This window comes from Pecten maximus, chromosome 6, assembly GCF_902652985.1.
Source record: "Pecten maximus chromosome 6, xPecMax1.1, whole genome shotgun sequence".
Classification (NCBI taxonomy): Eukaryota; Metazoa; Mollusca; class Bivalvia; order Pectinida; family Pectinidae; genus Pecten; species Pecten maximus.
Window position 1 is genome coordinate 947,867 of NC_047020.1, and position 25,592 is coordinate 973,458.

A 25,592-nucleotide genomic window follows, 5' to 3' on the forward strand; every position below is an offset into this window, starting at 1 on the left:
AGTACACTACCCCACACAACGATGTTCTGTCCTGACAACACATCCAAACCAGTATAAACTGGTACAGTACACTACCCCACACAACGATGTTCTGTTCTGACTACACATCCAAACCAGTATAAACTGGTACACTACCCCACACAACGATGTTCTGTTCTGACTACACATCCAAACCAGTATAAACTGGTACAGTCCACTACCCCACACAACGATGTTCTGTTCTGACTACACATCCAAACCAGTATAAACTGGTACAGTCCACTACCCCACACAACGATGTTCTGTTCTGACAACACATCCAAACCAGTATAAACTGGTACACTACCCCACACAACGATGTTCTGTCCTGACAACACATCCAAACCAGTATAAACTGGTACAGTCCACTACCCCACACAACGATGTTCTGTTCTGACTACACATCCAAACCAGTATAAACTGGTACACTACCCCACACAACGATGTTCTGTTCTGACTACACATCCAAACCAGTATAAACTGGTACAGTCCACTACCCCACACAACGATGTTCTGTTCTGACTACACATCCAAACCAGTATAAACTGGTACAGTCCACTACCCCACACAACGATGTTCTGTTCTGACTACACATCCAAACCAGTATAAACTGGTACACTACCCCACACAACGATGTTCTGTTCTGACAACACATCCAAACCAGTATAAACTGGTACACTACCCCAACACAACGATGTTCTGTTCTGTCTACACATCTAAACCAGTATAAACTGGTACACTACCCCACACAACGATGTTCTGTTCTGACAACACATCCAAACCAGTATAAACTGGTACAGTCCACTACCCCACACAACGATGTTCTGTTCTGACTACACATCCAAACCAGTATAAACTGGTACAGTCCACTACCCCACACAACGATGTTCTGTCCTGACTACACATCCAAACCAGTATAAACTGGTACACTACCCCAACACAACGATGTTCTGTTCTGACTACACATCCAAACCAGTATAAACTGGTACACTACCCCAACACAACGATGTTCTGTTCTGACTACACATCCAAACCAGTATAAACTGGTACACTACCCCACACAACGATGTTCTGACAACACATCCAAACCAGTATAAACTGGTACAGTCCACTACCCCACACAACGATGTTCTGTTCTGTCTACACATCCAAACCAGTATAAACTGGTACACTACCCCACACAACGATGTTCTGTTCTGACTACACATCCAAACCAGTATAAACTGGTACACTACCCCAACACAACGATGTTCTGTTCTGACAACACATCCAAACCAGTATAAACTGGTACAGTACACTACCCCACACAACGATGTTCTGTTCTGACTACACATCCAAACCAGTATAAACTGGTACACTACCCCACACAACGATGTTCTGACAACACATCCAAACCAGTATAAACTGGTACACTACCCCACACAACGATGTTCTGTCCGACTACACATCCAAACCAGTATAAACTGGTACAGTCCACTACCCCATACAACAGTGTTCTGTCCTGACTACACATCCAAACCAGTATAAACTGGTACAGTCCACTACCCCATACAACAGTGTTCTAAATCAATACAAGGCTTCCATTCAACAGGGTACACTGACATACCAAAAATTCAAAAATAGTTCAAAAGTTCAATATATTCCTACTACATTGATGTATAATGAAAATATGCCTAAATTATTGATGTCGTTTGAGGGAATTAACAATAATATAACAATACAATTATACATGACAAAAAATCTCAATATGGCCGCCTTGTAGTTAATTATGGTATGCAATCCATTATAGTAAAATGATTCAATGTCTCCTGTCACAATCAACACGAGTTCAATGTCTCCTGTTACAATAAACATGGATTCAATGATTCCTGTCACAATCAACACGAGTTCAATGTCTCCTGTCACAATCAACACGAGTTCAATGTCTCCTGTCACAATCAACATGAGTTCAATGTCTCCTGTTACAATCAACACGAGTTCAATGTCTCCTGTCACAATAAACATGGATTCAATGATTCCTGCCACAATCAACACGAGTTCAATGTCTCCTGTCACAATCAACACGAGTTCAATGTCTCCTGTCACAATCAACACGAGTTCAATGTCTCCTGTCAAAATCAACACGAGTTCAATGTCTCCTGTCACAATCAACACGAGTTCAATGTCTCCTGTCAAAATCAACACGAGTTCAATGTCTCCTGTCACAATCAACACGAGTTCAATGTCTCCTGTCACAATCAACATGAGTTCAATGTCTCCTGTTACAATCAACACGAGTTCAATGTCTCCTGTTACAATAAACATGGATTCAATGATTCCTGCCACAATCAACACGAGTTCAATGTCTCCTGTTACAATAAACATGGATTCAATGATTCCTGTCACAATCAACACGAGTTCAATGTCTCCTGTCACAATCAACACAAGTTCAATGTCTCCTGTTACAATAAACATGGATTCAATGATTCCTGTCACAATCAACACGAGTTCAATGTCTCCTGTCACAATCAACATGAGTTCAATGATTCCTGCCACAATCAACATGAGTTCAATGTCTCCTGTCACAATCAACATGAGTTCAATGATTCCTGTCACAATCAACATGGATTCAATGATTCCTGCCACAATCAACATGAGTTCAATGTCTCCTGTCACAATCAACATGAGTTCAATGTCTCCTGTTACAATAAACATGGATTCAATGATTCCTGCCACAATCAACATGAGTTCAATGTCTCCTGTCACAATCAACATGAGTTCAATGTCTCCTGTTACAATAAACATGGATTCAATGATTCCTGTCACAATCAACATGAGTTCAATGTCTCCTGTCACAATCAACATGAGTTCAATGATTCCTGTCACAATCAACATGAGTTCAATGATTCCTGCCACAATCAACACGAGTTCAATGTCTCCTGTTACAATAAACATGGATTCAATGTCTCCTGTCACAATCAACATGAGTTCAATGTCTCCTGTCACAATCAACATGAGTTCAATGTCTCCTGTCACAATCAACATGAGTTCAATGTCTCCTGTTACTATAAACATGGATTCAATGATTCCTGCCACAATCATTATGCTGCAATCCTTCCTTCACAACACGTCCGCCCCATACCAACACATCTACCCTTGTACATTTCCATAGGTACCATTGGGTGGTCTGTACTGTTTTGGAAAGTACATGAGCTGTAGGGCGTTAAAGGCATACTTCTTAACGCCGACATTTTTATAGGTGTTCTCCCTTCTTACTCCTTCACTGAAATAAATAAAGACTATAGTCAACATAGACATCGAGGCAAAATCTGCAGCATAACTTGATAGTCCCAGACTACTGTTGACTAAACAATAGATCTGATAGTCCCAGACTACTGCTGACTAAACAATACATTTGATAGTCCCAGACTACTGCTGACTAAACAGTACATTTGATAGCCCCAGACTACTACTGACTAAACAATACATTTGATAGTCCCAGACTACTGCTGACTAAACAGTACATTTGATAGTCCCAGACTACTGCTGACTAAACAGTTCATTTGATAGCCCCAGACTACTGCTGACTAAACAATACATTTGATAGCCCCAGACTACTGCTGACTAAACAGTACATTTGATAGTCCTAGACTACTGCTGACTAAACAGTACATTTGATAGTCCCAGACTACTGCTGACTAAACAGTACATTTGATAGCCCCAGACTACTGCTGACTAAACAATACATTTGATAGCCCCAGACTACTGCTGACTAAACAGTACATTTGATAGCCCCAGACTACTGCTGACTAAACAATAGATTTGATAGTCCCAGACTACTGCTGACTAAATTATACATTTGATAGTCCCAGACTACTGCTGACTAAACAGTACATTTGATAGTCCCAGACTACTGCTGACTAAACAGTACATTTGATAGTTCCAGACTACTGCTGACTAAACAATACATTTGATAGTCCCAGACTACTACTGACTAAACAGTACATTTGATAGCCCCAGACTACTTCTGACTAAACAATACATTTGATAGTCCCAGACTACTGCTGACTAAACAATACATTTGATAGTTCCAGACTACTGCTGACTAAACAGTACATTTGATAGTTCCAGACTACTGCTGACTAAACAATACATTTGATAGTCCCAGACTACTACTGACTAAACAGTACATTTGATAGCCCCAGACTACTTCTGACTAAACAATACATTTGATAGTCCCAGACTACTGCTGACTAAACAATACATTTGATAGTCCCAGACTACTGCTGACTAAACAGTACATTTGATAGTCCCAGACTACTGCTGACTAAACAGTACATTTGATAGTCCCAGACTACTGCTGACTAAACAATACATTTGATAGTCCCAGACTACTGCTGACTAAACAGTACATTTGATAGCCCCAGACTACTGCTGACTAAACAGTACATTTGATAGCCCCAGACTACTGCTGACTAAACAGTACATTTGATAGCCCCAGACTACTGCTGACTAAACAATACATTTGATAGTCCCAGACTACTGCTGACTAAACAGTACATCTGTTAGTCCCAGACTACTGCTGACTAAACAGTACATTTGATAGTCCTAGACTACTGCTGACTAAACAGTACATTTGATAGTCCCAGCCTACTGCTGACTAAACAGTACATTTGATAGTCCCAGCCTACGCCTGACTAAACAGTAAATTTGATAGTCCTAGACTACTGCTGACTAAACAATACATTTGATAGTCCCAGACTACTGCTGACTAAACAGTACATTTGATAGTCCTAGACTACTGCTGACTAAACAGTACATTTGATAGTCCCAGCCTACTGCTGACTAAACAGTACATTTGATAGTCCTAGACTACTGCTGACTAAACAGTACATTTGATAGTCCCAGACTACTGCTGACTAAACAGTACATTTGATAGTCCAAGACTACTGCTGACTAAACAGTACATTTGATAGTCCCAGACTACTGCTGACTAAACAGTACATTTGATAGTCCCAGACTACTGCTGACTAAACAGTACATTTGATAGTCCTAGACTACTGCTGACTAAACAGTACATTTGATAGTCCCAGACTACTGCTGACTAAACAGTACATTTGATAGTCCTAGACTACTACTGACTAAACAGTACGTTTAATAGTCCCAGCCTACTGCTGACTAAACAGTACATTTGATAGCCCCAGACTACTGCTGACTAAACAGTACATTTGGTAGTCCCAGACTACTGCTGACTAAACAATACATTTGATAGTCCCCGACTACTGCTGACTAAACAGTACATTTGATAGTCCCAGACTACTGCTGACTAAACAGTACATTTGATAGTCCCAGACTACTGCTGACTAAACAATACATTTGATAGTCCCAGCCTACTGCTGACTAAACAATACATTTGATAGTCCCAGCCTACTGCTGACTAAACAATACATTTGTTAGTCCCAGACTACTGCTGACTAAACAATACATTTGTTAGTCCCAGACTACTGCTGACTAAACAATACATTTGATAGTCCCAGCCTACTGCTGACTAAACAATACATTTGTTAGTCCCAGACTACTGCTGACTAAACAATACATTTGTTAGTCCCAGACTACTGCTGACTAAACAGTACATTTGATAGTCCCAGACTACTGCTGACTAAACAATACATTTAATAGTCCCAGACTACTGCTGACTAAACAGTACATTTGATAGTCCCCAACTACTGCTGTCTAAACAGTACATTTGATAGTCCCAGACTACTGCTGACTAAACAGTATACATTTGATAGTCCCAGACTACTGCTGACTAAACAGTTCATTTGATAGTCCCAGACTACTGCTGACTAAATAGTACATTTGATAGTCCCAGACTACTGCTGACTAAACAATACATTTGATAGTCCCAGACTACTGCTGACTAAACAGTACATTTGATAGTCCTAGACTACTGCTGACTAAACAGTACATTTGATAGACCCAGACTACTGCTGACTAAACAATACATTTGATAGCCCCAGACTACTGCTGACTAAACAGTACATTTGATAGTACCAGACTACTGCTGACTAAACAGTACATCTGTTAGTCCCAGACTACTGCTGACTAAACAATACATTTGATAGTCCAAGACTACTGCTGACTAAACAGTACATTTGATAGTCCAAGACTACTGCTGACTAAACAATACATTTGATAGTCCCAGACTACTGCTGACTAAACAATACATTTGATAGTCCAAGACTACTGCTGACTAAACAGTACATCTGTTAGTCCCAGACTACTGCTGACTAAACAGTACATTTGATAGTCCCAGACTACTGCTGACTAAACAATACATTTGATAATCCCAGACTACTGCTGACTAAACAATACATTTGATAGTTCCAGACTTCTCCTGACTAAACAGTACATTTGATAGTCCCAGACTACTGAGCAAGGCTTCTTAGTTATTCTATTTTAGCCCATTAGCTCCATGACCCCTTTGAGACAAGGTTATTCATTGAACCAACTTGATAACCCTTCTCATTGGCTCATTTGTTCTGCCCATTAAGATTTAGTTTGTCACATGCTTTCTCACTTTCTCATTCTGTCCATCAATTTTGATTAAACATATTTTCACGATTATAATAAATTTCCCTTTTAAGTTTTTATTAAATTATAAGGCTTGAAACAGATAATAACTTGGTATATCGATTTATGGACCGAAAAATAAAGTCTTAACACTAACAACTTCTTTTTTTATTAATTCAGTTATTGATTTCCCCCCTCAATCCTTTAGACTCCTTTGTCACATTTAAAGCCCTCACCTTCTGAAGCAGTCAAGTGCCTGTGAGAATACATGAGAGGCAAGGTCATGTTCCTGCTGTAGGTTCTTTACTTGTTCTAGGGTAACGGACATAGCTGTACGATCCTTGGCACTTTTACAACTGGTGAACCGAATTCCTCGCAACTTTCTACATATCTAAAATAAATGGAAAGCAATTAAGTGAAAATATAACTATATCAAATGTCCTATCTAACCATGTCAGTTCTTAAGTCTTGAAAACATTTTTGAGTCAATTAGACCCCTTTTGGTCCTGGTGCCTCAGTCCCTGGGGTCAGCCAGGGTCAATATGTTCAAACCTTCACCCTGGGGGTCAGCCAGGGTCAACATGTTCAATCCATCACCCTTGGGGTCAGGCAGGATTAACATGTTTAAATCATCGCCTTGGGGGTCAGCCAGGGTTAATATGTTCAAACCATCACCTTGGGGGTCAGCCAGGGTCAATATGTTCAAACTCCAGGGTCAATATGTTCAAACTATCACCTTGGGGGTCAGCAAGGGTCAATATGTTCAAACTATCACCTTGGGGGTCAGCCAGGGTCAATATGTTCAAACTCCAGGGTCAATATGTTCAAACTATCACCTTCGGGGTCAGCCAGGGTCAATATGTTCAAACTCCAGGGTCAATATGTTCAAACTATCACCTTGGGGGTCAGCCAGGGTCCATATGTTCAAACCATCACCCTTGGGGTCAGCAAGGGTCAAAATGTTCAAACCATCAAACTGCTACCACATACATAGAATCCTAACCAATGTGATGAAGCTGACCAGACACTGTGATGAAGCTGACCAGACGATGTGATGAAGCTGACCAGACACTGTGATGAAGCTGACCAGACACTGTGATGAAGCTGACCAGACACTGTGATGAAGCTGACCAGACACTGTGATGAAGCTGACCAGACACTGTGATGAAGCTGACCAAACAATGTGATGAAGCTGACCAGACGAGAAACTTACCTCTGCAGCAAGTCTAAGGACTTCTGTATTCTTGTTTTTCTTGGTGTTGACGTTGTAATGTAGTTTTGTACACAAGTCTGTCAGGGATCCACTTCCTCCTTTACAGTCTGAAAACAGAAAACAGATCTATCAGACGGAACAGCTTACCCGTCTGCCTATAGACTGAGAACAGATCTATCAGACGGAACAGCTTACCCGTCTGTCTGTAGACAGAGAACAGATCTATCAGACAGAACAGCTTACCTGTCTGCCTATAGACTGAGAACAGATCTATCAGACGGAACAGCTTACCCGTCTGTCTATAGACGGACAACAGATCTATAAGACGAAACAGCTTACCCGTCTGTCTGTAGACGGAGAACAGATCTATCAGACAGAACAGCTTACCCGTCTGTCTGTAGACGGAGAGCAGATCTATCAGACGGAACAGCTTACCCATCTGTCTGTAGAAGGAGAGCAGATCTATCAGACGGAACAGCTTACCCTGTCTGTCTATAGACGGAGAACAGATCTATCAGACGGAATAGCTTACCTATCATTCATACTTGACATTAACAAAGATCATGTTGTTTTATTGTGATAGTCGAGGTATTTTGTTTTAGGGTTTAATGGGATGTGATCGATATGATCTGTTTTAAATTTCGAGCTATTTAACAACAGATTTACTGTGATATACACATGATTATACATATGTAATTGTGACAATCCTTGCAGATGAATCATAAAGAAACATTTGACAAACATGACGGCCCTGTCTAATCTGGATCATTGTCTATTTCTGCTTTATTTTTTGACTCCAGCATTATCCTTATTTAACTAGAACTGTCGTCCAGAGGGCCAACTCATACCCCCTGCCCCTCCACCGCCCCTCTGGTGAAGATTTTCCAACAAAAACCTGTTTTTAGTGAACGGGTTACTATGGCAACCTAAATTTGTGGGGAAAAAAACCTGCATGCCTATGTACACATTATGAGTCCCTAACATTCCTGTGTGTTTCAAATGAAATCGGTTGATAGCTATATATGAGGTGTCAGAGTTGTCTTGACAACTTTTTCCACAAGAATTCTGTAGAGAAATATCATCCATGCACATTTACACATTAGGTCCCTATCACTCCTATGTAGTTTGAATTGAAGCAGTTCACAGGTTTATGAGAAGTTGACTGGACAAAATTCCCCCTCACCCAAAAAATGAAGTATAATGTCCTGGTAACCTGGTTACCATGGTAACCACATACAAATCGTATAGCCTGCAAAAGACACTTACAGACTTATATAAATGTAGGCTTACCTTGATCTCCCAACATAACTCATATAAATGTAGGCTTACCTTGATCTCCTAACATAACTCATATAAATGTAGGCTTACCTTGATCTCCTAACATAACTCATATAAATGTAGACTTACCTTGATCTCCTAACATAACTCATTAAACGTAGGCTTACCTTGATCTCCTAACATAACTCATATAAATGTAGGCTTACCTTGATCTCCCAGTATAACTCATATAAATGTAGACTTACCTTGATCTCCCAACATAACTCATATAAATGTAGGCTTACCTTGATCTCCTAACATAACTCATTAAACGTAGGCTTACCTTGATCTCCCAACATAACTCATATAAATGTAGACTTACCTTGATCTCCTAACATAACTCATTAAACGTAGGCTTACCTTGATCTCCTAACATAACTCATATAAATGTAGACTTACCTTGATCTCCCAACATAACTCATATAAATGTAGGCTTACCTTGATCTCCTAACATAACTCATTAAACGTAGGCTTACCTTGATCTCCCAACATAACTCATATAAATGTAGACTTACCTTGATCTCCTAACATAACTCATTAAACGTAGACTTACCTTGATCTCCTAACATAACTCATTAAACGTAGGCTTACCTTGATCTCCTAACATAACTCATATAAATGTAGGCTTACCTTGATCTCCCAGTATAACTCATATAAATGTAGACTTACCTTGATCTCCCAACATAACTCATATAAATGTAGGCTTACCTTGATCTCCTAACATAACTCATTAAACGTAGGCTTACCTTGATCTCCCAACATAACTCATTAAACGTAGGCTTACCTTGATCCCCCAACATAACTCATTAAACGTAGGCTTACCTTGATCTCCTAACATAACTCATATAAATGTAGGCTTACCTTGATCTCCTAACATAACTCATATAAATGTAGACTTACCTTGATCTCCTAAAATAACTCATATAAATGTAGGCTTACCTTGATCTCCTAACATAACTCATATAAATGTAGGCTTACCTTGATCTCCTAACATAACTCATTAAACGTAGGCTTACCTTGATCCCCCAACATAACTCATTAAACGTAGGCTTACCTTGATCTCCTAACATAACTCATATAAATGTAGGCTTACCTTGATCTCCTAACATAACTCATTTAAACGTAGGTTTACCTTGATCTCCTAACATAACTCATATAAATGTAGGCTTACCTTGATCTCCTAACATAACTCATATAAATGTAGGCTTACCTTGATCTCCCAACATAACTCATATAAACGTAGACTTACCTTGATCTCCTAACATAACTCATTTAAACGTAGGCTTACCTTGATCTCCTAACATAACTCATATAAATGTAGACTTACCTTGATCTCCCAACATAACTCATTAAACGTAGGCTTACCTTGATCTCCCTGCATGGCCAGGTACTTCTCCTTGTAAGTGACCACCTTAGCTAGACTCTCTGAATTAATCTTCTCCTGAAGAGTCGTGTCACCAAACCTACACAACATAATCAACAATCACAACTATAGCCAAACTTCCTTCATCTCCTTTACACAATTACAATAACATTAATTTTAAACTTGATGGAGGCTGTGACAGTCTGAAGAAGTCCAAAGGAGGTAAATCAAATTAATTCATAAATAAATTACAAGTAATTATACCGATGTAGCATAGTATTTTGAATCATGGTAAAATGTCTCCTGGGTCAAAATACGATAATGGTGAAATTATGAACCCCCACCTCACCCCACTCATGCTCCTCTGCCTCCCTCTGTGGCAGCTCAATTTTTTTTAAACCTAAAGTTATTACAGAATAGCTTTGTTATATTAGAAGACAATGGAAAATTACATACACAGATATGATTTAGTGAAGTAAGTGGGAGATAGGTGGTAATTTCACCAATGGTATACATGTATTGACACCCTCCCTCTCTCTTCGTAACAACATTGTATGAATTCTTTTCCATGATCCCCTAAGAGCACCCATTTTGTAATAACTTTTGCCATGTATATAAAAATATCATGCATATTGAACCCCTCCCTCTAAACACTTCTACATTGGTATTCTTGAATTGAATTACCTTTCTTCAAAACAGGTATCTTGTATTATTTTCAAATATAAGACGAGAGTCACTGTAGTTCTGACATGTAAACCGATAGATGATGTTTTGCTTTTAAATCATGATTAAAGGCACTGAAACGATTTGAACAATCTTGAACATCCCAGCATACTACTGGCCCAACCTAATGACCCTGGGTCCCTTGGTTATTGGAAAGAAGTCGTTTAAATATTCATACATAATTTATACATTTGATCCTTTTGACCTTCAAAGTAAGTCAGGGTCATTCATTTGAACAAACTTTGTAGCCCTTTGTCCAATCATACTACTAGCCAAATATGATGCTGGGCCTCTTGGTTATTATCAAGAAATCATTTAAAGATTTTATAACTTATTTGACCCTCGTGACCTTGAAAGTTATTCTAGGTCATTGATTTAAACAAACTATCTTTTAAGCATGCTCCTTGGCCTCTTTGTTATCTTTTAAAACATTTGACACATTTGACCTTAAAAGGTAATTGATTTGAACAAATTTGTAGCCCTTCGATCATCCTAGCATGCTACTGGCCTATTATAATGACCCTGGAGCTCATGGTTATTGATATGAAGTAGAAAATATAAATTGTTTATGAAGCACAATGCTGGACAAACAAGAACTATCTTTAAAAAAGATAAATGGCATAATTTTAATGCTAGCGGTTATAATGTAAAAATGCTGGTGAAATAAATCAACGAACTAATGTGTTTCAGCACGGATAACAAAATTATATATCAGTTTGAATCATTTTTGGTGATAATAAGACTGTATTTGAATCAGGAATTTAATTTTATTAATGTGTCATTTGAAAAGATACATCCACTTATTCAGCTTGCATTCAATCTTAACTTTTTTTAACTGCATATCTGCATTTTGCATTTACCGCTTAAATGACCAATCACATACTTCATATTGACCAGTAAAGCCACCAGTCACGTCATATCTGGGGCAAAAAAAGAATATTATACGGCTATGCCGAAAAAAAAGGATCACAATATATAGTCATTTGAGACTTCATCTCTGGCGACATAAAGAGCAATTTGAAGTAACTTTTTGGTTAAAAAAAAATGGTTGGGGTCATTTCACCATGGGACAATTATGGGACAACATACACATTATGTGGCAGTATACACATTAATTATAGGGCAGTATACACATTAATTATAGGGCAGTATACACATTAATTATGGGGCAGTATACAATAATTATGTGGCAGTATACACATTAATTATAGGGCAGTATACACATTAATTATGGGGCAGTATACACATTAATTATAGGGCAGTATACACATTAATTATGGGGCAGTATACACATTAATTATGGGGCAGTATACACATTAATTATGGGGCAGTATACACATTAATTATAGGGCAGTATACATTAATTATGTGGCACTATACACATTAATTATGGGGCAGTATACACATTAATTATGGGGCAGTATACACATTAATTATGGGGCAGTATACACATTAATTATGGGGCAGTATACACATTAATCATGTGGCAGTATACACATTAATTATGTGGCAGTATACACATTAATTATAGGGCAGTATACACATTAATTATAGAGCAGTATACACATTAATTATGGGGCAGTATACACATTAATCATGGGGCAGTATACACATTAATCATGGGGGCAGTATACACATTAATTATAGGGCAGTATACACATTAATTATAGGGCAGTATACACATTAATTATGGGGCAGTATACACATTAATTATAGGGCAGTATACACATTAATTATGGCGCAGTATACACATTAATTATAGGGCAGTATACACATTAATTATGGGGCAGTATACACATTAATTATGGGGCAGTATACACATTAATTATGGGGCGGTATACATTAATTATGGGGCAGTATACACATTAATTATGGGGCAGTATACACATTAATCATGGGGGCAGTATACACATTAATTATAGGGCAGTATACACATTAATTATAGGGCAGTATACACATTAATTATGGGGCAGTATACACATTAATTATGGGGCAGTATACACATTAATTATAGGGCAGTATACACATTAATTATGGGGCAGTATACACATTAATTATAGTGGCAGTATACACATTAATTATGGGGCAGTATACACATTAATTATGTGGCAGTATACACATTAATTATAGGGCAGTATACACATTAATTATGGGGCAGTATACACATTAATTATGGGGCAGTATACACATTAATTATAGGGCAGTATACACATTAATTATAGGGCAGTATACACATTAATTATGTGGCAGTATACACATTAATTATGTGGCAGTATACACATTAATTATGGGGCAGTATACACATTAATTATGTGGCAGTATACACATTAATAATGTGGCAGTATACACATTAATTATGGGGCAGTATACACATTAATTATGGGGCAGTATACACATTAATTATGTGACAGTATACACATTAATTATAGGGCAGTATACACATTAATTATGGGGCAGTATACACATTAATTATGGGGCAGTATACACATTAATTATGGGACAGTATACACATTAATTATGGGGCAGTATACACATTAATTATGGGACAGTATACACATTAATTATGGGGCAGTATACACATTAATTATGGGACAGTATACACATTAATTATGGGGCAGTATACACATTAATTATAGGGCAGTATACACATTAATTATGGGACAGTATACACATTAATTATGGGGCAGTATACACATTAATTATGGGGCAGTATACACATTAATTATTGGGCAGTATACACATTAATTATGGGGCAGTATACACATTAGTTATAGGGCAGTATACACATTAATTATGGGGCAGTATACACATTTATTATGGGGCAGTATACACATTAATTATGGGGCAGTATACACATTAATTATGTGGCAGTACCCACATTAATTATAGGGCAGTATACACATTAATTATAGGGCAGTATACACATTAATTATGGGGCAGTATACACATTAATTATGGGGCAGTATACACATTAGTTATAGGGCAGTATACACATTAATTATGGGGCAGTATACACATTTATTATGGGGCAGTATACACATTAATTATGGGGCAGTATACACATTAATTATGTGGCAGTACACACATTAATTATAGGGCAGTATACACATTAATTATAGGGCAGTATACACATTAATTATGGGGCAGTATACACATTAATTATGGGGCGGTATACACATTAATTATGGGGCAGTATACACATTAATTATGGGGCAGTATACACATCAATCATGCTCACCGTTCCGCAAGAGAGGCCTGCTCGTTAATGCCAACATTGAAGAGTACAGGGGTTATCCGAATCCCCTCCCCTTGAGCTAAGGATTCAGGAAGTTTCTTGAATAAAGTTTCTGGTAGAGGAACTTCTACTCTCACACAATGTCTGAAACAGAAATTATCACATTCAAGAAATCAAATAATACAAGAGGTCCATGGGTCTTACCAGTAAGTTGACTATAAAGACCCTATTACTAGTTAGTATTACACACTCAGTACTAGTTTTTCAGACAAACCCGAAAAATAACAACGTTTGGTCTTGACAATATCAGGATCACATCATGCACGTTTTAGCTGAATACATTTGATGGCCGCAACTTGAGAGGAAGTCTAAAATGGCGACCATGGTAACCATATTTGATTTTGAACTAACCAGAACAAGAGATCCCAGAGGGATCTTGGCGCCCACCATTGAATGATCTTCATAGGTTCCATGTCAGATTGATCTTTTCTCTACTTTTCCCTTCATTTTACTAATCTGTGCAAATTTAGACATCCCTCCAGTACTTTTCAAACAAGGGAATCCTAGCTATATAAGAAATTTGAGATTTAACGATAATGGCTGTTTGTTTGCCAGGTTGTTTTCAGGACAGACTGGTCCAAAAATGCAATGCAAGTGACCAAGGGGAACCTACTTATGAAATTTGAGAAAGATCCATTCAGTACTTTGAGAAATAGAGATAACAAACTTCAATTGTCAAAATCCATGATGGCGGTCTGTCGGCCATATTGTTTTCCAATTGCTCTCAAAATGCAATAAGCATAACGAGGCATTAAGGGGAACCTCCATATGAAATTTGAGAAAGATCCCTTCAGTACTTTCTCAGAAATAGCGATAATAAACTTCAATTGTCAAAATCCAAGATGGCTGCCTGTCGGCCATGTTGTTTTCAGATTGGTTTCAAAACGCAATATGCATAACTAGGCACCAAGGGAAACTTACATATGAAATTTCAGAAAGATCCATTCAGTACTTTCTCAGAAATAGTGATAACAAACTTCAATTGTCAAAATCCAAGATGGCTGCCTGTCGGCCATGTTGTTTTCAGATTGGTCTCAAATTGCAATATGCATAACTAGGCACCAAGGGAAACTTACATATGAAATTTGAGAAAGATCCCTTCAGTACATTCTCAGAAATAGCGATAACAAACTTCAATTGTCAAAATCCAAGATGGCTGCCTGTCGGCCATGTTGCTTTCGGATTGGTCTCAAAACGCAATATGCATAACTAGGCACCAAGGGAAACCTACATATGAAATTTCAGAAAGATCCATTCAGTACTTTCTCAGAAATAGTGATAACAAACATCAATTGTCAAAATCCAAGATGGCTGCCTGTCGGCCATGTTGTTTTCAGATTGGTCTCAAATCGCAATATGCATAACTAGGCACCAAGGGAAATCTACATATGAAATTTGAGAAAGATCCCTTCAGTACATTCTCAGAAATAGCGATAACAAACTTCAATTGTCAAAATCCAAGATGGCTGCCTGTCGGCCATGTTGTTTTCAGATTGGTCTCAAATCGCAATATGCATAACTAGGCACCAAGGGAAATCTACATATGAAATTTCAGAAAGATCCCTTCAGTACATTCTCAGAAATAGCGATAACAAACTTCAATTGTCAAAATCCAAGATGGCTGCCTGTCGGCCATGTTGTTATCCGATTGGTCTCAAAACGCAATATGCATAACTAGGCACCAAGGGGAACCTTCATATGAAATTTGAGAAAGATCCATTCAGTACTTTCTCAAAAATAGAGATAACAAACTTCAATTGTCAAAATCCAAGATGGCTGCCTGTCGGCCATGTTGTTTTCCGATTGGTCTCAAATCGCAATATGCATAACTAGGCACCAAGGGAAACCTACATATGAAATTTGAGAAAGATCCATTCAGTACTTTCTCAGAAATAGCGATAACAAACTTCAATTGTCAAAATCCAAGATGGCTGCCTGTCGGCCATTTTGTTTTCCGATTGGTCTCAAAATGCAATATGCATAACTAGGCACCAAGGGGAACCTTCATATGAAATTTGAGAAAGATCCCTTCAGTACTTTCTCAGAAATAGCGATAACAAACTTCAATTGTCAAAATCCAAGATGGCTGCCTGTCGGCCATTTTGTTTTCCGATTGGTCTCAAAATGCAATATGCATAACTAGGCACCAAGGGAAACCTACATATGAAATTTGAGAAAGATCCCTTGAGTACTTTCTCAAAAATAGCGATAACAAACTTCAATTGTCAAAATCCAAGATGGCTGCCTGTCGGCCATGTTGTTATCCGATTGGTCTAAAAACGCAACATGCATAACTAGGCACCAAGGGGAACCTTCATATGAAATTTGAGAAAGATCCCTTCAGTACTTTCTCAGAAATAGCGATAATAAACTTCAATTGTCAAAATCCAAGATGGCTGCCTGTCGGCCATTTTGTTTTCCGATTGGTCTCAAAATGCAATATGCATAACTAGGCACCAAGGGAAACCTACATATGAAATTTGAGAAAGATCCTTTCAGTACTTTCTGAGAAATAGCGATAACAAGAATTGTTTACGGACGGAGGGACGGACGGACGGACGGATGGACGGACGGACGGAGGGACGGACGGACGACGGACCACGGACGCAGGGCGATTTGAATAGCCCACCATCTGATGATGGTGGGCTAAAAATACCAAAACACACCACCTCAGGATCATTTCAGGTAAGATTGAACCAAATCCCACTGGTAGAACTTAATAAGTATAGTTTAAATTGTATGTGTTTTCAAGATGGCAGCTATAGTGGCCATCTTGGATATCAGACCGACCCAAAATTGAATAAGTTGGTAAGTTTGAGCTGGTGGAACTTGAGTAGAAATTTAAAATGGGATTTCAAGATGGCAGCTATGGTACCCATCTGGGTTATCGGACTGACTGGGAAAATAATTAACGTAATTTGAAATTCCCTCCTGTATTTTGGCCAACGCCATTTTTGTTTGCAACTTCATAGTTTTTCCACAAGTTTTTTTTAGATTTAACAACATTTAGCGATCACTTGATTCGTCTGTTCATGTGATCACTCAGTCAAAATGGTACATGTTGGACATTAGCTTCACAAGCATCTCTGGCTAGGGTGATGTCTGTTGATAGAATATCTATCAACATATATTAAAGGCAAGTGGCAATGAAATTGTTTACAAACTTTACCTGTGTTGTTTACAAACTTTACTTGACAATGAATGTGTTGTTTACAAACTTTACCTGTGTTGTTTAAAAACTTAACCTCTGTTTTTTACTAACTTTACCTGTGTTGTTTACAAACTTAACCTCTGTTTTTTACAAACTTTACCGGTGATGTTTACAAACTTAACCTGTGGTGTTTACAAACTTAACCTGTGCTGTTTACAAACTTTACTTGTGTTGTTTACAAACTTTACCTGTGTTGTTTACAAACTTTACTTGTGTTGTTTACAAACTTTACTTGTGTTGTTTACAAACTTTACCTGTGTTGTTTACAAACTTTACCTGTGCTGTTTACAAACTTAACCTGTGTTGTTTACTAACTTTACCTGTGCTGTTTACAAACTTAACCTGTGCTGTTTACAAACTTAACCTGTGCTGTTTACAAACTTAACCTGTGCTGTTTACAAACTTTACCTGTGTTGTTTACAAACTTTACCTGACGTGTTGTTTACAATCTTTACCTGTGCTGTTTACAAACTTTACCTGTGTTGTTTACAAAATTTACCTCTGTTGTATACTAACTTTACCTGTGTTGTTTACAAACTTAACATCTGTTGTTAACAAACTTTACCTGTGTTGTTTACAAACTTAACCTCAGTTTTTTACTAACTTTACCTGTGTTGTTTACAAACTTTACCTGTGTTGCAAACTTAACCTGTGTTGTTTACAAACTTAACCTGTGTTGTTTACAAACTTAACCTCTGTTTTTTTTTTACAAACTTTACCGGTGTTGTTTACAAACTTAACCTGTGTTGTTTACAAACTTTACCTGTGTTGTTTACAAACTTAACCTGTGCTGTTTACAAACTTTACCTGTGTTGTTTACAAACTTAACCTGTGCTGTTTAGAAACTTTACCTGTGTTGTTTAGAAACTTTACCTGTGTTGTTTAGAAACTTTACCTGTGTTGGTTATAAACTTAACACCTGTTGTTAACAAACTTTACCTGTGTTGTTTACAAACTTAACCTGTGTTGTTTACAAACTTAACCTGTGTTGTTTACAAACTTAACCTGTGTTGTTTACAAACTTTACCTGTGTTGTTTACAAACTTTACCTGTGTTGTTTACAGACTTAACCTGTGTTGTTTACAAACTTAACCTGTGTTGTTTACAAACTTTACCTGTGTTGTTTACAAATTTTACCTGTGTTGTTTACAAACTTTACCTCTGTTATTAACAGACTTAAATTATTCTTTCATTGTTCATTTATTTTAAATTCAGTTTACGGTCAGGGATTCAGAGCCTGGTCAGACCACAAAATCATGTGTTTCATCTGAAATGTTTATCATGGATCAGTGATAGTTTGATGATCAAAATCCAATCGATAAATCATTTGAAAATTTACCCAAAATTATAATATATTTTATATCTAACACATTCTCAGGCAAATTATGCGTGTAACATAAATTTTCCCTTTGGCACTGACAGGGTACTTGTTATTTAGATCTCATGATAAAGGTGAGTGTTGGTTATCTCATCATATCTAATAATCTGGATATGACAGCTGTCATACATAACCTCGTATAAACTACTCATTTACTGTTACGTAACCTCGTATCAACTACTCATTTACTGTTACGTAACCTCGTATAAACTACTCATTTACTGTTACGTAACCTCGTATCAACTACTCATTTACTGTTACGTAACCTCGTATAAACTACTCATTTACTGTTACGTAACCTCGTATCAACTACTCATTTACTGTTACGTAACCTCGTATCAACTACTCATTTACTGTTACGTAACCTCGTATAAACTACTCATTTACTGTTACGTAACCTCGTATAAACTACTCATTTACTGTTACGTAACCTCGTATAAACTACTCATTTACTGTTACGTAACCTCGTATAAACTACTCATTTACTGTTACTTAGAGACTAAGACTGTATATCTTGTACTGTTAGATTTGTCGGATTCCTGGGTCTGTATCTAACAGACCTACACGTGTAACATACCTATAGACATACACTACATTAGACTCGTCGGATTCCTGTTCTGTATCTAACAGACCTACACGTGTAATACACCTGAAGACATACACTACATTAGACTCGTCGGATTCCTGTTCTGTATCTAACAGACCTACACGTGTAACATACCTATAGATATACACTACATTAGACTCGTCGGATTCCTGTTCTGTATCTAACAGACCTACACGTGTAACATACCTATAGATATACACTACATTAGACTCGTCGGATTCCTGTTCTGTATCTAACAGACCTACACGTGTAATAAACCTGAAGACATACACTACATTAGACTCGTCGGATTCCTGTTCTGTATCTAACAGACCTACACGTGTAACATACCTATAGATATACACTACATTAGACTCGTCGGATTCCTGGTCTGTATCTAACAGACCTACACGTGTAACATACCTATAGATATACACTACATTAGACTCGTCAGATTCCTGTTCTGTATCTAACAGACCTACATGTGTAATATACCTATAGATATACACTACATTAGACTCGTCGGATTCCTGGTCTGTATCTAACAGACCTACACGTGTAATATACCTATAGATATACACTACATTAGACTCGTCAGATTCCTGTTCTGTATCTAACAGACCTACACGTGTAATATACCTATAGATATACACTACATTAGACTCGTCGGATTCCTGTTCTGTATCTAACAGACCTACACGTGTAATATACCTATAGATATACACTACATTAGACTCGTCGGATTCCTGGGTCTGTATCTAACAGACCTACACGTGTAATATACCTATAGATATACACTACATTAGACTCGTCGGATTCCTGGTCTGTATCTAACAGACCTACACGTGTAATATACCTATAGATATACACTACATTAGACTCGTCGGATTCCTGGTCTGTATCTAACAGACCTACACGTGTAATATACCTATAGATATACACTACATTAGACTCGTCGGATTCCTGGTCTGTATCTAACAGACCTACACGTGTAATATACCTATAGATATACACTACATTAGACTCGTCAGATTCCTGGTCTGTATCTAACAGACCTACATGTGTAATATACCTATAGATATACACTACATTAGACTCGTCGGATTCCTGGTCTGTATCTAACAGACCTACACGTGTAATAAACCTGAAGACATACACTACATTAGACTCGTCGGATTCCTGGTCTGTATCTAACAGACCTACACGTGTAACATACCTATAGATATACACTACATTAGACTCGTCGGATTCCTGGTCTGTATCTAACAGACCTACACGTGTAATATACCTGAAGACATACACTACATTAGACTCGTCGGATTCCTGAGTCTGTATCTAACAGACCTACACGTGTAATATACCTATAGATATACACTACATTAGACTCGTCGGATTCCTGTTCTGTATCTAACAGACCTACACGTGTAACATACCTATAGATATACACTACATTAGACTCGTCGGATTCCTGTTCTGTATCTAACAGACCTACACGTGTAATATACCTATAGACATACACTACATTAGACTCGTCGGATTCCTGGTCTGTATCTAACAGACCTACACGTGTAATAAACCTATAGATATACACTACATTAGACTCGTCGGATTCCTGTTCTGTATCTAACAGACCTACACGTGTAATATACCTATAGATATATACTACATTAGACTCGTCGGATTCCTGGTCTGTATCTAACAGACCTACACGTGTAATATACCTGAAGACATACACTACATTAGACTCGTCGGATTCCTGTTCTGTATCTAACAGACCTACACGTGTAATATACCTATAGATATACACTACATTAGACTCGTCGGATTCCTGGTCTGTATCTAACAGACCTACACGTGTAATATACCTATAGATATACACTACATTAGACTCGTCGGATTCCTGGTCTGTATCTAACAGACCTACACGTGTAATATACCTATAGATATACACTACATTAGACACGTCGGATTCCTGTTCTGTATCTAACAGACCTACACGTGTAATATACCTATAGATATACACTACATTAGACTCGTCGGATTCCTGTTCTGTATTTAACAGACCTACACGTGTAACATACCTATAGATATACACTACATTAGACTCGTCGGATTCCTGGTCTGTATCTAACAGACCTACACGTGTAATATACCTATAGATATACACTACATTAGACTCGTCGGATTCCTGGTCTGTATCTAACAGACCTACACGTGTAATATACCTGAAGACATACACTACATTAGACTCGTCGGATTCCTGTTCTGTATCTAACAGACCTACACGTGTAATATACCTATAGATATACACTACATTAGACTTGTCGGATTCCTGTTCTGTATCTAACAGACCTACACGTGTAATATACCTATAGATATACACTACATTAGACTCGTCGGATTCCTGTTCTGTATCTAACAGACCTACACGTGTAACATACCTATAGATATACACTACATTAGACTCGTCGGATCCCTGGGTCTGTATCTAACAGACCTACACGTGTAACATACCTATAGATATACACTACATTAGACTCGTCGGATTCCTGTTCTGTATCTAACAGACCTACACGTGTAACATACCTATAGATATACACTACATTAGACTCGTCGGATTCCTGAGTCTGTATCTAACAGACCTACACGTGTAATATACCTATAGATATACACTACATTAGACTCGTCGGATTCCTGTTCTGTATTTAACAGACCTACACGTGTAATATACCTATAGATATACACTACATTAGACTCGTCGGATTCCTGGTCTGTATCTAACAGACCTACACATGTAATATACCTATAGATATACACTACATTAGACTCGTCGGATTCCTGGTCTGTATTTAACAGACCTACACGTGTAATAAACCTATAGATATACACTACATTAGACTCGTCGGATTCCTGTTCTGTATCTAACAGACCTACACGTGTAATATACCTATAGATATACACTACATTAGACTCGTCAGATTCCTGTTCTGTATCTAACAGACCTACACGTGTAATAAACCTATAGACATACACTACATTAGACTCGTCGGATTCCTGTTCTGTATTTAACAGACCTACATGTGTAATATACCTATAGACATACACTACATTAGACTCGTCGGATTCCTGGTCTGTATTTAACAGACCTACACGTGTAACATACCTATAGATATACACTACATTAGACTCGTCGGATTCCTGGTCTGTATTTAACAGACCTACACGTGTAATATACCTATAGATATACACTACATTAGACTCGTCGGATTCCTGGTCTGTATTTAACAGACCTACACGTGTAATATACCTATAGATATACACTACATTAGACTCGTCGGATTCCTGTTCTGTATCTAACAGACCTACACGTGTAACATACCTATAGATATACACTACATTAGACTCGTCAGATTCCTGAGTCTGTATTTAACAGACCTACACGTGTAATATACCTGAAGACATATACACTACAGCTTACGTGGACTTTGCGGTTTCCACGCGCCCACGGTGGACTGCCCACGCAATGTCCACTAGTGGACATGCGTGGGCAAAGTGTCCACGTGATTCCGCGATTCGTGATGGATCGGCAGATATCGTGGGTGTCCACGCAACAGCGCGGCCCGTCGAGGTACACTGGATATCGTGGCCCGCCGGATGCCGTGTATGTCCACGGAACAGCGCGATCCGTCGTGGAACGCTAGATAGCGTGGCTAGCTTATGTTTTGAAGTTATGCTCACTTTACCGCGTCTTCTAATCACGGCCGAAGGCAGGATGTCCTCCCGATATATAAGAGTTACTTCCCTTCCGTTTCCCTGGTAATGTAATATTTGAATAATGCTCTATTATAACGGGCCGTATACAACATGTAACATCTCATTAATTTTCTTTAGTAACGGGCCGTATATAACATGTAATATTTGAATAATGCTCTATTATAACGGGCCGTATACAACATGTAACATCTCATTAATTTTCTTTAGTAACGGGCCGTATATAACATGTAATATTTGAATAATGCTCTATTATAACGGACCGTATACAACATGTAACATCTCATTAATTTTCTTTAGTAACGGGTCGTATATAACATGTAATACTTGAATAATGCTTTATTATATCGGGCCGTATACAACATGTAACATCTCATTAATTTTCTTTAGTAACGGGCCGTATATAACATGTAATATTTCAATAATGCTCTATTATAACGGGCCGTATATAACATGTAACATCTCATTAATTTTCTTTAGTAACGGGCCGTATATAACATGTAATATTTCAATAATACTCTATTATATCGGGCCGTATACAACATGTAACATCTAATTAATTTTCTTTAGTAACGGGCCGTATATAACATGTAATATTTCAATAATGCTCTATTATAACGGGCCGTATACAACATGTAACATCTCATTAATTTTCTTTAGTAACGGGCCGTATATAACATGTAACATTTGAATAATGCTCTATTATAACGGGCCGTATACAACATGTAACATCTCATTGATTTTCTTTAGTAACGGGCCGTATATAACGTAATATTTGAATAATGCTCTATTATAACGGGCCGTATACAACATGTAACATCTCATTAATTTTCTTTAGTAACGGGCCGTATATAACATGTAGCATTTGAATAATGCTCTATTATAACGGGCCGTATACAACATGTAACATCTCATTAATTTTCTTTAGTAACGGGCCGTATATAACATGTAATATTTGAATAATGCTCTATTATAACAGACCGTATACAACATGTAACATCTCATTTATTTTCTTTAGTAACGGGCCGTATATAACATAATAATTTTAATTGTAAATAATCTAATAATCTCAGATTAACACTAGTAAATATCTTTTATGTAATTTGCGTGTACACCATTGTATTAATGTATTTTATGTTACAGAAGTTAAAACGCAAAGTAAACGATGTGCTTATATCAGTTGATACTGTGTAATATGATAAATTCTTTTAATGCGTCATCTTTACGAGCCCATGTCTGTGTGAAGCACCTTCTAGTTAAAAAATATATATATCTAAATTTCATTAAGTGTGAACTATATTACAGATATTCTTTCCGTATATTACTTATGATCTGATCAATAATAATCATATTTTGGTTACGTACATTATGTATGTTGGTTTATGGGTTCTCACGTAACTACGGAATAAAATTTGTTGATATCATAGTTATCATCTGCTTTAAGTTTGAAACAAAAGCAAGACCAGTCTATAATCATTAATTAATTCGCTGTATAGGAAAGCAAAATACCGTTACAAAAACTGAGTTGAACAGGTAAATGCCTGGGGCTAGGACCTCGCAACGGTTGCTATGACGACTTGGTGTGTCAAACGAGCTAGAGCTGTGAATCTGTCGCCACGGGTGACTGACCCACAAGGTAAGAAAAATCGTCTGGATTACCGCGGGGGGGGGGGGGGGGGGGGGGGGGGTGTCTCCTTTCTCCCACTTCTTACAAATAAGTTACGGGCAGGTATGTTGTGACAGTCATTATAGTCTTCACCTATACCTTACCTGGATTTTACCTGTGTTCTCCAAAGTTCTCCAAAATTACCGGTATCTTATCTGTATTCTCCGACATTACATGATCTTTACCTCTATTTTACACGAACTTTGAATTCATCTCATTTCATTCCTTATTAATAATTTTGCATACCATTTTCATAAACCAAATTTGCAGAAGACAGCTATAGTACAACAACGTAGATATTTTACTGTTTTAAATGATTGAAAATGCGAAACAAAATCACATCAGACCATTTACTACTATCCGATAACCCTTATCAACATGGCGAACTATCACTGATATTTTTCTTGATATTATTTAACTTAACTGATTACAAATCATATAGACATAAAAGTGTACTCGACTGTGAGTGGGGTAGTATACCATTTAACAATAATCAGAT

The 25,592-nt window shown here is 37.7% G+C and overlaps 1 protein-coding gene across 3 annotated transcripts in view; it reads right to left on the reverse strand.

Moving 5' to 3' along the window:
- Positions 1 to 3,116: 3,116 nt before the first annotated feature.
- LOC117328680 (inositol polyphosphate-4-phosphatase type I A-like) overlaps positions 3,117 to 25,592 on the reverse strand; it is an 86,812-nt gene continuing 64,336 nt past the window's right edge. For all 3 annotated transcript variants that reach the window (XM_033886133.1, XM_033886131.1, XM_033886132.1), the window contains exons 21-25: positions 14,425 to 14,565; positions 10,466 to 10,563; positions 7,784 to 7,890; positions 6,807 to 6,961; positions 3,117 to 3,280 (exon numbers count right to left, since the gene is read on the reverse strand). In XM_033886133.1, the coding sequence (XP_033742024.1) occupies positions 3,148 to 3,280; positions 6,807 to 6,961; positions 7,784 to 7,890; positions 10,466 to 10,563; positions 14,425 to 14,565 (634 nt within the window). In that variant the 3' untranslated portion in view covers positions 3,117 to 3,147. The remainder of the gene's footprint in view (positions 3,281 to 6,806; positions 6,962 to 7,783; positions 7,891 to 10,465; positions 10,564 to 14,424; positions 14,566 to 25,592) is intronic.